Here is a 14426-nt window from a genome sequence, read left to right on the forward strand (position 1 = left end):
TTATTTAAATGGCTGTCCCAGTTTGCCAGTAATACCGTGTCCCAGTTTAACAATACACTATTGGTTGACTGGGACAGTGTCAAAATCGCATTTTTATAGAAAGTCGATGATTAATATTAATGATATCTTTTTTTAAAGTATTCACCATTGCATCCCATAACAAAATATGTAACAATTACAAACAATCCATAAGTTTTTTTTTTTTTATAACCTTAACATTATTTACCTCAGAATGCTATGTCTTTTTACTTACCATCGCGATTCACTGCAAGGTTGTTGAATATGATAAGCCACACCCCCCAGAAGTGATGTCATATCCACGTAACCTATATTCTTTTATCGCATACTTGCTTATGATGAGCTCAGTGTTGATTTTTATGAATGGAAACATTTACATGTAAATATAACAATTATAAAGCTTAACTGTCCCACTTTACCCATTGTCCCACTTTACCAGTATTCACACCTACATTATACAAAATATATGAAAATCCAGTCAGATGGTGAAGTCAGTGATCATCCCAACCTGTATATTGAATATAAAATCGTTACGGTTATTTCTAAATCTAGTCCAAGTCTATTGACATTTCTATGGCAATGGACATGCTTGAAGAATAGATTATTGACAAATACTGTAAAATGAGTCTGGCCTTCAGTTATCTTACCAATAGCCCATGTTCAAGTTGTGTGTAAATAATTAACTATCTGACTTGGAACAATAGTTTCGATTATAAATCATATTTTTTAAGGGTTTGTGAAACATTAATTGTAAAGGGTTTGTTACTGGCCTTGCTCTTTCAGGTTGGTGAGCTGTGTTATTCATTCTACTCAGAGCACAACGGAAACGCTGATTATTGGGTCATCAGTTGAGTGCTTAATTACGACTTAGGAAACAAATAGCCTACTGGTCAGACAGAGTTGTGTTCGCTCGTCTCGCCTCTGACATCAATAAGAGGCAAACCCGTCACACATTTAGATAACGGCGGTTTCCCCAGTTAGTAACGCACTCCGTACGTGTTGTTTTAATACTGTGCGAGCGAACATGTCGAGCAACAAGAATTCAAACACTGGGCTAAAGCGGTCTAGAAACGACACAGGAAACAAAGTTAGCGTTGTGCTTGGCGCTCAATGGGGTGATGAAGGAAAAGGAAAAGTGGTCGACCTTTTGGCCACAGAGTCGGACATTATTTGCAGATGTCAGGTGAGATTCTAAAAACAGGACAACTGACACGTCTTTCTCCTCTAACTTTAGTTTTTCTGTTGCAATGCTCATGTCCACTCAAGGAAAGCTGCTCTTTAAAGCCATGTTTGCATGCCTTTTGAAGCCCATGTCTCCTAATTTCTTCAAAGAAAATTCACCCCACATGAAGCATTTTTTACGTTTTGTTTTGATTGACGCTCAGGCTGTATGAAGTTAGGTCTAGTCTCGAGGTGTGTATGGATGTAACTCAACATGCAGCTGTCAGGAGTGTCACAGGCACGGAGGTAACAGTTCGTGTAGTGTCAAGCTCTTCGGAAATATGAGGGACGGTAGTATTACCTTCAACATGCATTCTGCAGCCTGATAAATAGCATGCTTAACCCTCGTGCTGCCTTCGGGTCACATGACCCAAAGGTTCATAACGAACCATCGTTGTGTTTACCCAATTTTACCCAATACAAAAACAAATTAAAATAATTTTCTTTTAACCTTTGCAATGTGGGGGGTCTGAGACAGCCTAGCTGTTAAAAGAAAATGCTTCACTTTGTCTTTGTATGCGGTAAATCTGTCGCAATACGACGGTGGGTCACAATGACTGATGGGTCAGAATGACCCGAAGATAACACAAGGGTTAAAAGTAAAAACAAGCAACTGCTGCGTAAATGCAAGGCGCTATAGTCAAATTCTACTTTGAATACTTCTCCAATGGGATATGAGTCATGTCAACATTATTATTAACGAACAGAAATGTGATGACAGCTGTGATCACACAGCCTGTGCGTCGAGTCTGTGTGTTCTCTATACAGTCAAGCTTGACCTTTACCTGACCTAGTATCTACCCGTATTTTCTGATATTCAAATTATAATTCCCCAAATATCTCATGTCTAGTTCATTTCACTATTATCACAAAAGGTGTTGAATGATGGCAAAGTGGACTAGTCAATCCTTGAATACTGTGATTATTAACAGTACACTAGAAGACTGAAATTGTACTTCAGGCGACAGTTGCTGGACGTAAGGATCAGTGGCGGCTGCTGGTCTTTCAAACAGGGGAAGCTAATTTTCGGCCTACATCATACATTTTCAGTTCACTGGCTAGTTCACCCCTACGACACTAGCCTAGCCTACTGTATGAATGAATGAACGAACGATCTAACGAAAACATATTTAAACCCGAAGGAAATGTGGGAATTAAGTTAAACTGAAACAAGGAATGTGATGTATAATTGTATGAAATGTATGATGAAAATTGGCAAGCAATTTCGCCAAGCAAATACCAAGAAATAGGTTGCAGCAGTTTGTCTTTCAACTACAGTTGCAAAATCCGCGATGGGACTGAGCTTGAATAGCTTCGGCGACTTTTTATAGTACAAAATCGCTGTCAATCAAAAGGAGATGCAGTCTTTCGACAGACCCTCCAATCATCACGCGGAAGCCCAGCGTCCAGGCCAGCCCACTCCTCCATTCAACCCCAGAGACGCTGAGCGTCCAGGGCAGGACATAATCGCACCATTTATCCAATGACCGTATAGTTTCGAAGCACTGAAACTGTTCAACGCAGCCCCATTGAAGTCCATGGAAGCTGAGCTTCAACAGGGAAATGCACTGTGGCGCTACGGGAATGTATGAGAAGGAAATCAGTCAGTCGACCTGCTAATATATGTAGCTGATTCTGAACGAACTCGTCTTCGATATGAATGTGTTCTAACGCATTTAAAATGTTAACACAATCGTAAATATTTGACCATTAATTTTTTTAAATGTTAGGGGAAGCTGAGCTTCCCTTGCAGTCTTAAAGAAATCGCCACTGGTAAGGATCGTAAGTGAAAACTACATTCCCGTTGAAGAGGCAATTAAATAATTGAGACAATTGGTATTTGTCCAGATTGGTCTAACCGTGGACTAATTGAGCGAGCCAGTGGACAGCTGTGAACACCGCTGTCCCAAGGTCACTCATACAATCTGGGCCTAGTTACCGTAAATTGCATTTCATATAACCCTGTTAAAGTATGTTAGTCAAGCAGGAATTTGGTGAAAATGTATCAACTGCACAATAAACAATGGGGACCAAGTCAAAATAATGTGTCAAATTCTAAGAGGCTGTGTAGTACCATCTAAAGGTTGGATCTGTGTCTGGAATAAATATGAAGAAGCATAGATTCAAAGTAATGGCACATTTATACCTCTGCTTGGATTATTTTTGGATAACATACGTTAAATATTAAGCACTAATAATATTTTTGCACATTAAAAGAATGTACATAATTATATAAATGTGCATTAGGACTAAGCTTTTTCTTTGGCATGCAGAAAGTCATGGGTTGAGGGTGGACATCGTAGTAACAAATGTTATTTGGTTTTCCTGGTGGGCATAAAATAAACACCAAACTTTAATGAGATTAGGAGATCCTTTTAACACCCCCAAACCAAAGACCATCTAGGTTGATCATCCATTTCTCCAAACAACTTAAATGACCTTAAAAGTTCATTAAGTCATGCGTAATTCAACAACAAGGGATGAACGTGAACTCATCACCTCAGAATTCTCTTTTTCCGGTCCTTAGGTGAGCTTATGTCAGCTTCTAGGTCAGATGCCCTTCCCCTGTTGCTTGCCGGCCAGTGTACCCACCACCCAAGACGGGGTCACATTCCTGTCAAAGTACAGATACATGAGAAGGGCAGACTGTACTCCAACATACCTCTACCCCCCTCCTTCCCCTACCCCACAGACACATGTATTCCGGGCTTGATAAAGGTGGAGTAGGCATGGGGGGGTGATGACACTGTCCCGATAGCTGTTGCTAAAATAGCACTGGCGTGCAGTCTGATGTGGCTAGACCTATATCCCCAGGCACCCCTGTAATGCTGACGCGTGACCAGCCAGCCCTGCGTGTGTGTGTTTGTGTTTCTGCTCTCTGACTTTGTTGATCATTCTATCACATTCCATGTACAAAATTAGGCATTTTCACCTACTGTCCAGACATCCAGTTTTGCAGACTAAGTCCATCATAAAACATACATACTGTGTTATTCAGCATAAAGTATGACGTCTAAATGCAAAATGTAACACACTATGTAATGACATGGTAGTTTAATTCCTAAGTAAACGACCATTGTGACCTCAGTAGACTACCCACATGAGTTGTACATGGATCAAGCTCTTACAACAAAATGAATTAAGTGCCAGCCATCAGCCATACATAATGTGCCTAGGTACCAAGTGCAGGTTCTGGGGCTGGCATCTGCCAGCCCGGCTGTGAGCGATCTGCAGATTTGATGCATGCCCAGCAGAAGGGATTAGGCATCTGGTAAGACAGGGCTTTGTTTCAGATGTCACAGGAAACTTGGTTGTGTGGAGGAGACGTTGTCACTTATATCCTTAAATGTCTGTAAGCATTGGTCATGACGATAATGACAATACGAGATTAGTAGGAAGCAGTTCATGCATGCGTCAACTTTGTTTCCATTGTGTATCATTTGTTGTGTCACGTCTTTCTGTGACAGGTAGTTGTCAGTAAATGTATTGTATTGTATGAATGTCTTATTTGTAAATAGTTTGATATGTCATAAATGGGAGTACACGGTATTGTTTATTGACATTTACATCATTAATCAAAGTTTGATTTGGTGGTAGTTAACGTTGATTTAACAAACAAAGCGCTCAAAAGAACTTGGTGGACTCTACCTACAGGGAGGTAACAATGCTGGCCACACAGTGGTGGTGGATGGCACAGAATATGACTTCCATCTTCTCCCCAGTGGGATCATTAACACAAAAGCTACATCCCTGATTGGTAGGTACTCATCTGTGATTGCTTGCACTTTTTACTCTGTGGTGTTTTGTGTAACTGTCATAAACAAATGAGAATGTGCACATAGATGCTCAACAGTGCATTTCAAAGTGCTCTATGTGTCCTTGGTCACGAAATGGAATGCTTTGTCAATGCTGTCAGTGGCCCAGGCAAAGGCTAGGTTGGAAAAAGCTATAAAGAACATTTTTGCAAACAATGGTCTGGAAAACATGTTTCATTTATTAGATGAGATGAGATTATTTCGGTTCTCCTCTGCAGGCAACGGAGTGGTCATTCATCTTCCAGGCTTGTTTGAGGAAGGAGATAAAAATGAAAAGAAAGGTCAGTTGAAATTGAAATATTGAGTTGGTTGTTCATATTGTATTAAACTACTCAATTAAAATAAATTACTGAACTTTGAGTGAATTTAGTGGTGGGCATAACTTTATTGTTTTTAAATCTCTGCAGGCCTCACAAACTGGCAGAAGAGATTGGTGATCTCGGACAGGGCGCACATTGGTACGTTTCTCATAGAAAATAGCTGAATTTAGACCAGGGGCAGAGGTCATGCAATGTATTTCAGATAGGTCTCTAAGCATGGCAGACTAAATAGTTTTCTTTGCGTGAGAATTGTTGAACAGATATACAAAACCTTAGTGTTTATTGATTTATCACACACACACAACTTTTTATCAAACCATTCTTATACAATTGGAACAATGAATTAATATACTTCACAGAGTTATAAATATAACACAAATATAACACGCTCGGTATTATTCACACTGCTGCTATATAAATACATCCAGAGGGCTCTTTGACATTCAAGTCCAGCTACAGTTTGGAGATAAGTTATGGAATATGTTTTACAGCTCTTGTAAACAGTTGTTGCAGGCCTTTCAGTACCATTGGATCACTGTACAGTAACTAGCCAGCCGCACATATCATATAAGGCTCACATGTTTGGCACATGTTACGGAAAAATTTACAGCACTACATTTATGTGTCAGTGTGAAATAGCTTCTCTTCCTCTGTGTCCCTTGGTGACAGTGTTCGACTTCCACCAGGAAGTAGACGGGCTACAGGAAATTCAGAGACAAGCTCAGGAAGGAAAAAAGTAAGGACAGCAAATGCTGAAGTTCTGCATTTTCCATGATATAATTCTCATTGCTGAATACCAATGTTTTTTTTTTATCTGTAAATGATCTGCTATTCGGAGACAGACATTTTCTAGCCAAGTGAAAAGGTAAAAAACCTCCAGAGCCCTAATTGTTACATGTTCCTTAACTGATCATTTACCCTGTGAAGTATTGGCACAACAAAGAAAGGCATCGGACCCACTTATGCAAGTAAAGCATCTCGTACGGGGCTGCGCATCTGTGACCTACTAGCTGACTTCAAAGACTTCTCTGCCAGGTACGAACCCCTGAACATCCCCTGGAGCCAAAATAACAATGGCAAGTGTTTCTGAGTAATGTAGTCCACTGTACATTGGTTTTAGGTTCAAAATACTTGCCCAGCAGTACCAGTCCATGTTCCCAACGCTGGAGATTGACATTGAGGGACAGCTTAAAAAATTGCGGGTGGGTTTAGGTTTCTGTGTGTTTTGTATGTGTACAATTAGTAGTTCAAAATGATCGAATTCTGCATAGTCACACACGTGATGATTCTGGAGACAGATGTGTCAACATATCTCCCTTACCTCATGTACCCCATGGCTTTAACCTATAATCTTCTCTGGCACAGGGCTGGACCTATTATAAGCACATGAGAAGCATAGCAACGTATAATTACAATACAGTGGTCTTCTGTAGCTCTGTCTCGCTAAATCTCACCACATCAGGCCTCCACTCTCTCCCTCGTACCACAGGAGTATGCTGAGAGGATAAGGCCCATGGTGAGAGATGGTGTCTATTTCATGTACGAAGCTATTCACGGACCACCAAAGACAATCCTGGTGGAGGGGGCAAATGCTGCCCTGCTTGACATTGACTTTGGTAAGGGAATACCCTACTCAGCACTTTTTAAGTGTCTAGAGGACGTTTTCATTGAGTAACATTGTATACCCTAAATTAACAACCAAACAGTCAAACTTAACAGGTATTTAGGATGTAAACATGCATCTCTCAATAGTACATTATATATAACTTCTGCCTCAGGGCTGAACATCTGTTAACTCTAAAATGAAATAAAACAGTCATGGTATCGACAGGTTAAAATAATCTCTAGCTAAGCAAGCCTCAAATAAAATGTCTTTGCTCTCTGGCACCCTCTCATCTGGCTCTCGTTCCGCAGGTACGTACCCATTTGTGACCTCATCAAACTGCACCGTGGGTGGTGTGTGCACCGGGCTGGGCATCCCCCCTCTGAGTATCAGTGACGTGTACGGTGTGGTGAAGGCCTACACTACCCGGGTTGGCATCGGGGCATTCCCCACCGAGCAACTCAATGTAAGTCATCATACCTGGTAAGCCTATAACAAAAACAGGAAGTGTAAGCAACAGTGACCCCATTTTCTTACACTTTCAGACTTTTTTTCTCACATTTTCTCAACGCTAAAACTTTGGGTGAACCCTCGAAAACTTTAGTATGATGCAGCTGTATGGATGCTGTAGGGTTTATGTGTGTGCTTTTAGTTTTTTTGGCAGTTTCTGTTGCCTTTGTTACCAATATTTCCTTATTTCAAAAAACAGACCAAAACAGCCCATTCCAGGTTTGGGAATAAAATCTAAATGGAATGCAGAACAAAACAAAGTCATTGGCAGTAACAACAAACAGACAGGTGCAACAAGAACATGATATGGAACCAGCACGTCACAACATTAAACCTCACAACAATATTTAGATCCTACATTCATACACCCTACATGTTGATTATATATGGAACAATTAAGGGCTCATTCAATGATTCATTCATTCATTGAATCATTCATCTATTAATTCATCCACCCTGACAGAAGACATTCCAACATCATTGTGTTGCCTCAGGGCTTCTCAGAGCACCACTCTTGGAATGCGGGACCTTTAGAACAGCGTGACATTGGTCACATGCTCGGCAGTCATAAGAGACACGTTGAGAGGGCTGGGTCAGGGGTCAGCATGATCGCTCAGTTATGTGTCTCGCAGGCTATGCAGTGGTGCATTCTTGTTGCTGATTCAATCAGTTGCCTCAGGTCTGTTACAAATCATCACAATTGTGTCTCTGTCTGCGGATGTCAAGATTGAGGAAAAACAGATTTTGTTAGGTCTTTGCATATTGTTAACCACGAGTTGTCTGTCGGAATCAGTAGAATGTTATCCTGTGCTTTCATCTATTTAAAAACTATGGTGATGTGCATCTCTTAGTAGATGTGCTTGGTTGGTTGCATGTCTGCTAGTCACAGTTCTGAGATCTCCTGTCCACCATACAGGAAGTTGAGATCTGCTCCTCTGTCCACCATACAGGAAGTTGGTGAACTGCTGCAGACCCGGGGTCACGAAGTGGGTGTGACAACTGGGAGGAAGCGGCGCTGTGGTTGGCTGGATCTGGTCATCCTGCGCTACGCCAACATGATCAATGGCTTCACTGCGTGAGTGATGCAGCAGGGTCTCCTGCTGTAGGAGATTGAAATACTTCCTTTGTTTTCATCCACATTACTTACGTTTTGGGAACTTTGGGAAGCAGTTGCAATTACTAATGTTATTTTTCTATGACCTGGCCAGTAATTAGCAGGAGACCTCATAGTAAAACCTACAAAAGGGAACCCAATCGTAAAAAAATATTGTTTTGGAATGATAATGCCTTGGCAAGGTCATCTATTCATCAATTGTTGGCAAAAAATACTTTGGTAAACGTCTTACATTGTACTTAACGTGTAATGTTGTTAAATGTAATGTGGAACGCATGATGAAGATACTCTGTGTTATTCTGCCACCAAGTGGTCATCAGGGGATCTGCCTTCCATACAGCTGTTTCAGTAGCTTGTTTCTGATCGCAGGTTTGCTTTAACCAAACTGGATATCCTTGATGTGCTGGATGAAATTAAAGTGGGTGTGGCTTACAAACTGAATGGCAAAAATATCCCTTATTTCCCAGGTAAGATAAAGTTGATATTTGTTTGAATAGATGGGGTTGGTCCTGTACAAGAAAGAGTTCCGAACTGCCATTTAACATGACAAACATTCAAAATTCAAATAGAGAAGCATCTTGAGAGATGTTGTGAGACCTTATGTTCCCTGACTATACCCTCAGCAAACATGGATGTTCTCCAGAAGGTGGAGGTGGAATATGAGAAACTGCCAGGCTGGAGGAGTGACACCTCAGGCTGCAGGAAGTGGGATGACCTTCCTTCCAAGGCTCAGAACTACATCCGCTTTGTTGAGAACCAGGTTGGCGTGCCCAGTAAGTCTGAGGGAAAAAAATGATTTCTGTAACGCTCTCAGGAATGCTACACTGTACACATAGATTGTCAACTTTTTACATACTGTAGGAATGGCATAGTATTATTATTTCTCATTATCTCTCTCTCTCTGTCTCCAGTCAAATGGGTCGGAGTTGGCAAGTCCAGGGAGTCTATGATCCAGATGTTTTAGCAGACACCAACCTCTCTCTCTCCTTCTCTCCACAATGAAGGATTAAGATGCTCATGATTTTAGATGACATTCTTAGTTGTTTTCCCTTAGCCCAAACCCTGACTTTCTGGTTCACACTGCACCCCCAAAATACACTGCAGCTCCATTTTCTAAGTGTCTATCAGAGGTTACTTGTCATGGCCGTGCCCCCCTATTTTTGGTTTTGCCCTGCCCTAGTGTTTCCCTGTGTCTGACATTGTCTTTACCTGTGTCTCGTTGAGTGGTTTCAGTTCTCGTTTGTCTCATCATGTCCACCTGTGTCTTGTTTGGTTATGTGTATTTAGTTCCTGTTTTAGGTCCAGTCTTTGTCTTGTCCTTACCCTTGTTACTGTGAGTACATGGTCTGTTCCTGTTTCAAGAATAAACCCTTTGTTTGTCTGGCCACTCCAGCGTTTGGGTCCTACCCCACCACTCTACGTAACGTTACTTGTCGCTAAATGAGTCCTGCTGTGGTGTATTTGATCACGTAGAGCAGTGGTTCTCAAACCTGTCCTCAAGTACCGCCTGTCCTGCATGTTTTAGATGTTTCCCTGCTCCAACACACCTGATTCAAATGCATGTTGGTTACCAGGCTTCTCCAGAGCTAGATAACGACCCATTTATTTGAATCAGGTGTGTTGGACAGGTGGTACATGAGGACAGGTTTGAGAACTACTGACGTAGAGCATTGGTTATCAATCACAGTATGCACTTGAATACAGAGTAGGGACTAATTTTGGAAAGTCGCCCATACTTACGTCAAGTATAACCGAGCTTGCGTAATGTGTACACTGCACTGTATGCCAAGTGTCAATGCAACACTGCACTATTGTATCACAATTGCCCATTACTCTTGTCCAGTCTTTGGAAAGTTGTTTTCATCCACACACAGCATTTGTTATCACTCTTTTTCACCTTTACTGTTTAGATGGTAAAGATTATTGGCCAGTTATTTGTTGCTGAACAAAAGCTGCTAAAATGCAAGCACTCTTCATCCGTTAAAACAGTCGGCAAATGCAGCGCTCAGTGGCCCGCATATTATGGCGTTGCCTTTTTATTAATATGTTACCATTAACACACAAATGCACTATTGTATTGTTAGGAAATTATGTCACTTCTGTTCTTCTGAATAAGTAGGTGTGACAATTTTGCGGTTTTAGTGCCTTGTCAACTAAAGTAATTTCATGTTAAAACTGTGACCGTGACACAACAATGCCCTAAGGTTTCCAAGAGCAATACATTAAAGAAGTGGGAATCCGATATGCAAATAAATCTGTTGCACAAATTAAACTTTGTGTCTGTTTTTATATCTACAAAATCACCAGCACTGATTACTGTTCTTAAAATGCAGATTCTTGTGTACTTTCAAGACCCGAAATCCCTCACTAGGTCAAGTCTCTTCCATAGACTAGAATTCTAAAAACGAAAGTTTCAAGTACAACAAAACTGACATCAGGTGCATTTTATATTTGTTTCATATGTTAGTGATAATAGGGACAGGTACATTTCCAATGTATTTCATAGGAAAGCATATACAATCCTAACTATATTTTGAAGTACCAAAACAATAATAACCACTAACCACAAGCATACACAATCTTTTTTATTTTATTTATAATTTAGGGATGTTGGTTAATATCAACTCTTGGAGTGGTCAGTATATTACTTTTCGCATGTAACTTTTTTTTGGGTGGTCTTGCTTTCCATTATTGGCAAAATCCTCAATGAGTTAACACAATTTCAAAACCTAAGGCATTTGTTTAATTCAGGCAAGCTGAATTAAACAAACTACATCACAGTTCTAAATGATCCACACAGTGCCACATCGATAAAGTCATTTAATTGAGACTAAATATCATAAAAATGTCCACACTTAATCCATCTACATTTGAACCAGCAAATGATTTGAGAGATTTTAAGTGGTGATTACAAATGGAGAAATTGTAATATAAACATACATAAACAGACTGGACTTTCTGGCTTTTCTTGAAGCTGGGGGTTCCAGCTTTTAAGGGTCCATTTGCCAAGATGTCTGGACATATTGACTACACACACTAGGGTGGGGGAGATGGAAGAGCATGGAGCGCACTCGCATTGTGCCCCAGTTGTTGGTTGTCGGTTCTGAGTAATCTCCTATGAAAGCTTGTCAAGAAAGCATGTCAATGCATACATTCAGAGGAATTGTACTATTCACAGTCAGCTTCATGAGATGTATCCCTGAGCATGTCACATGCCCAACCTTTGTGACATGGCCCTTTGTTGTGATGGAGGTGTCAAAAAAAAAAGACCAACTGTAGCCATGAAGGAAAAAACCTGGGCATTGTGTTCAGATACACATTGGTGTTCAAATATTGTTCAACTGATATCAAGGGACATAATGTGGGCCAGAAAAACATCCCCCACACCATAACAACACTACCACCAGCTTGTACTGTCAACACCAAGCTTGATCTATGGGCTTTTTCCCTCATGCCAAACACTGACTCATGCAAGAATCTAGATCAGCAGGAAGCAACAGGATTTGTCAGAGCAGTTGATGTTTTTCCTCTCCTCAGTAGGCCAGTGTTGGTGATTGCATGACCCCTTCTGCTGATGGAAATAGAGGAACTCACAGAGGCAATCCACTGCCGCGGCCCATTCTTGACAAACTCGTAACGTGCGACCCGAGACGGCGTTCTGCACGCCACTGTTGTACTGCACTGTTATCTGCGTGTCTGTGGTGTGCTTGTTGGCTAACTGAGTGTATGTCCACACATGTAGTTTGCTGGACATATCCCATTTGTGAGCCCTACACTATTTTGCTGTAGCCTGGAGAGAGAACAAATGCAGCAATATCACAAACTTAAGTGGCTACATTTCTCGGTCAAGTACCTCACATGGTTTACATAACTTTAACTTTTACACAGTTACAATTCATTCTGCAAACAGTCACTTATTTATCGGTCAGTTGTTAAAATACAAATACAATATATCAGCATACATACATTCAAATATATAAATATACATAACCGAGACTGTCCAAGTAAGTAGTATTGCACTTGGTTCCTACACATCCTCAGCAAATGGTATACACATGGAAAAAAAATAGGGAACCCTTTTAATACATCAGATAATTATTTTCTAGTTATCCGATTAATTGCTCACTCAATCTAATTACAACAAATGATTCTCATCCCATTCGTCACACCTGATACCCTGATGACCTAAAGGGTACCTTCCAAGTGTTCTCTCCGATGGCCGCCAACAGTTCACTTCCTTGAAGAGGACACTTCCTTGAAAATTGCCAATTACAATTCTCTTACAGAGAACCGGAGAGAAACAGGTTAGAGGTAAATCAGATAGAAACCTTGCTGGTCATTCTCATCTTGTTACCGGTGGCCATTTTGGGGATTTTACTGACATTAAATCCATAGTTGCTGTGAGACGTAGTTACCGGTCGGTATCTTGGATCTTTAAGCAACAGTAAATCCATTGTTTTTGTGAGAAACTGTGTTCTGAACTATTGCTGCAGGGGAGAACAAGAACATAAAGTCACCTGTGTCCCCATTTAATGTGTTTAGGGCACATTCAGCATCATCTGGCTATTACCTTGACATTTTTGCATCTTTCAGATGTTTCCTGTTCTCTGCTGAAGCCAATACAAACCTAATTTACAATACAAAACATTTTCAACATGAGCTATTTTGGTTGCTGCTGATGACTATAATGAGGGTGCACATGTCACAATATGTTACAACATACATTTCCTAATGATTTGTCTCTTGTTGGTGCAATATTGGTTAACAACATATTGCCACAACACTTGTTTTAGCAGATAATGAGCCTTCTTATCTTCTGTGTGCTATTGAGCTTGGTTTTCTGTGGTTGTTGAATCATATAGCCTGCCTACAGTTTGCAAGTGTTTACTTTCACTAGATGATGACGTTTTAAGATACTTCAGATAATTCATATTCAAATGTCTAAACAATAATGTACAATGTTTCCATTGGGGTGGGTCATTTGGCCATTGGACATTGGTGTTGGGCAGGTATCCCATAGCAATACCTTTCTTGTAAAACCCAAACTGTTTATGGGCAAACCAGACAGGACCGGGAGAGCTGGAGAAGAACGTTGCTGCCGTGTCATTTGCTTTCACAGACTGGCACTCAGCACTCTGCACAGTGGGGGTGTCTGTGGGTGCTGGCACACCATCTGCCTCTTATTTTGTTGTCTGCTCCTTCCCTCTTTCTCCATCTCTCTCTCTTTCTCTCTCTCTCTCTCTCTCTCTCTCTCTCTCTCATTCTTTCTCATTCTCTCTGTTTCTCGTTCCATTTTCCCCCCTTTATCTCTGACCTTTCCATACAGTATCTTCAACTCATTTCTGTTTCTCCCTCAGTTCTTTCTCTCAACTTTCTAATTTTCACTTTTGATATTATCATCTCTTTTTTTTCATGTCATCTCGTTCTTTCTGTCTTTTCCACTCCTCCCATTGAAGCAGTCACACAAGACATTTGTATATATTTCATTTTTGTCATATCTGAAAATAATACAGGAAATAATATCTCTGCGGTTTGGCACGGAATGTCCCTTTCTGATGATTCTTAACGGGTAAAGGAGAAAGCTAATACCACAGAAAAACAGTTCTCGGCAGGTGTCTACTTGTCTTGGGCAGTACCTTATTTACTTTATTTCCCCCTTTGAACAAAAAGAAAACAAAGGCTTGCATCACTAAATTATGTCATCACAAAGACCCGAGGGAAAATTGCTTATGAGCAGATCTCATCTCATTAATTAGATTTAAGAGCTCCATTTTATCCTGTAGTTGTGTGACTGTAAGAAAAACACTGGAGGAGAAGAAAAGGTG

At 40.7% G+C, this 14426-nt stretch overlaps 1 protein-coding gene across 1 annotated transcript; it reads left to right on the forward strand.

Annotated features, from left to right (window-relative positions):
- The first annotated feature begins 916 nt into the window (after positions 1–916).
- On the forward strand, positions 917–10873 carry LOC134024834 (adenylosuccinate synthetase isozyme 1 B). Its single transcript, XM_062467548.1, has 13 exons — positions 917–1201; positions 4894–4996; positions 5273–5335; positions 5462–5512; positions 6044–6110; positions 6302–6409; positions 6495–6576; positions 6864–6990; positions 7289–7443; positions 8438–8562; positions 8971–9068; positions 9225–9374; positions 9513–10873. Exons 1-13 carry the CDS (start codon positions 1043–1045, stop codon positions 9563–9565), a joined length of 1341 nt encoding a protein of 446 aa, XP_062323532.1. The 5' UTR covers positions 917–1042; the 3' UTR covers positions 9566–10873.
- The last annotated feature ends 3553 nt before the right edge of the window (positions 10874–14426 follow it).

Source organism: Osmerus eperlanus, chromosome 8 (genome assembly GCF_963692335.1).
Source record: "Osmerus eperlanus chromosome 8, fOsmEpe2.1, whole genome shotgun sequence".
Classification (NCBI taxonomy): domain Eukaryota; kingdom Metazoa; phylum Chordata; class Actinopteri; order Osmeriformes; family Osmeridae; genus Osmerus; species Osmerus eperlanus.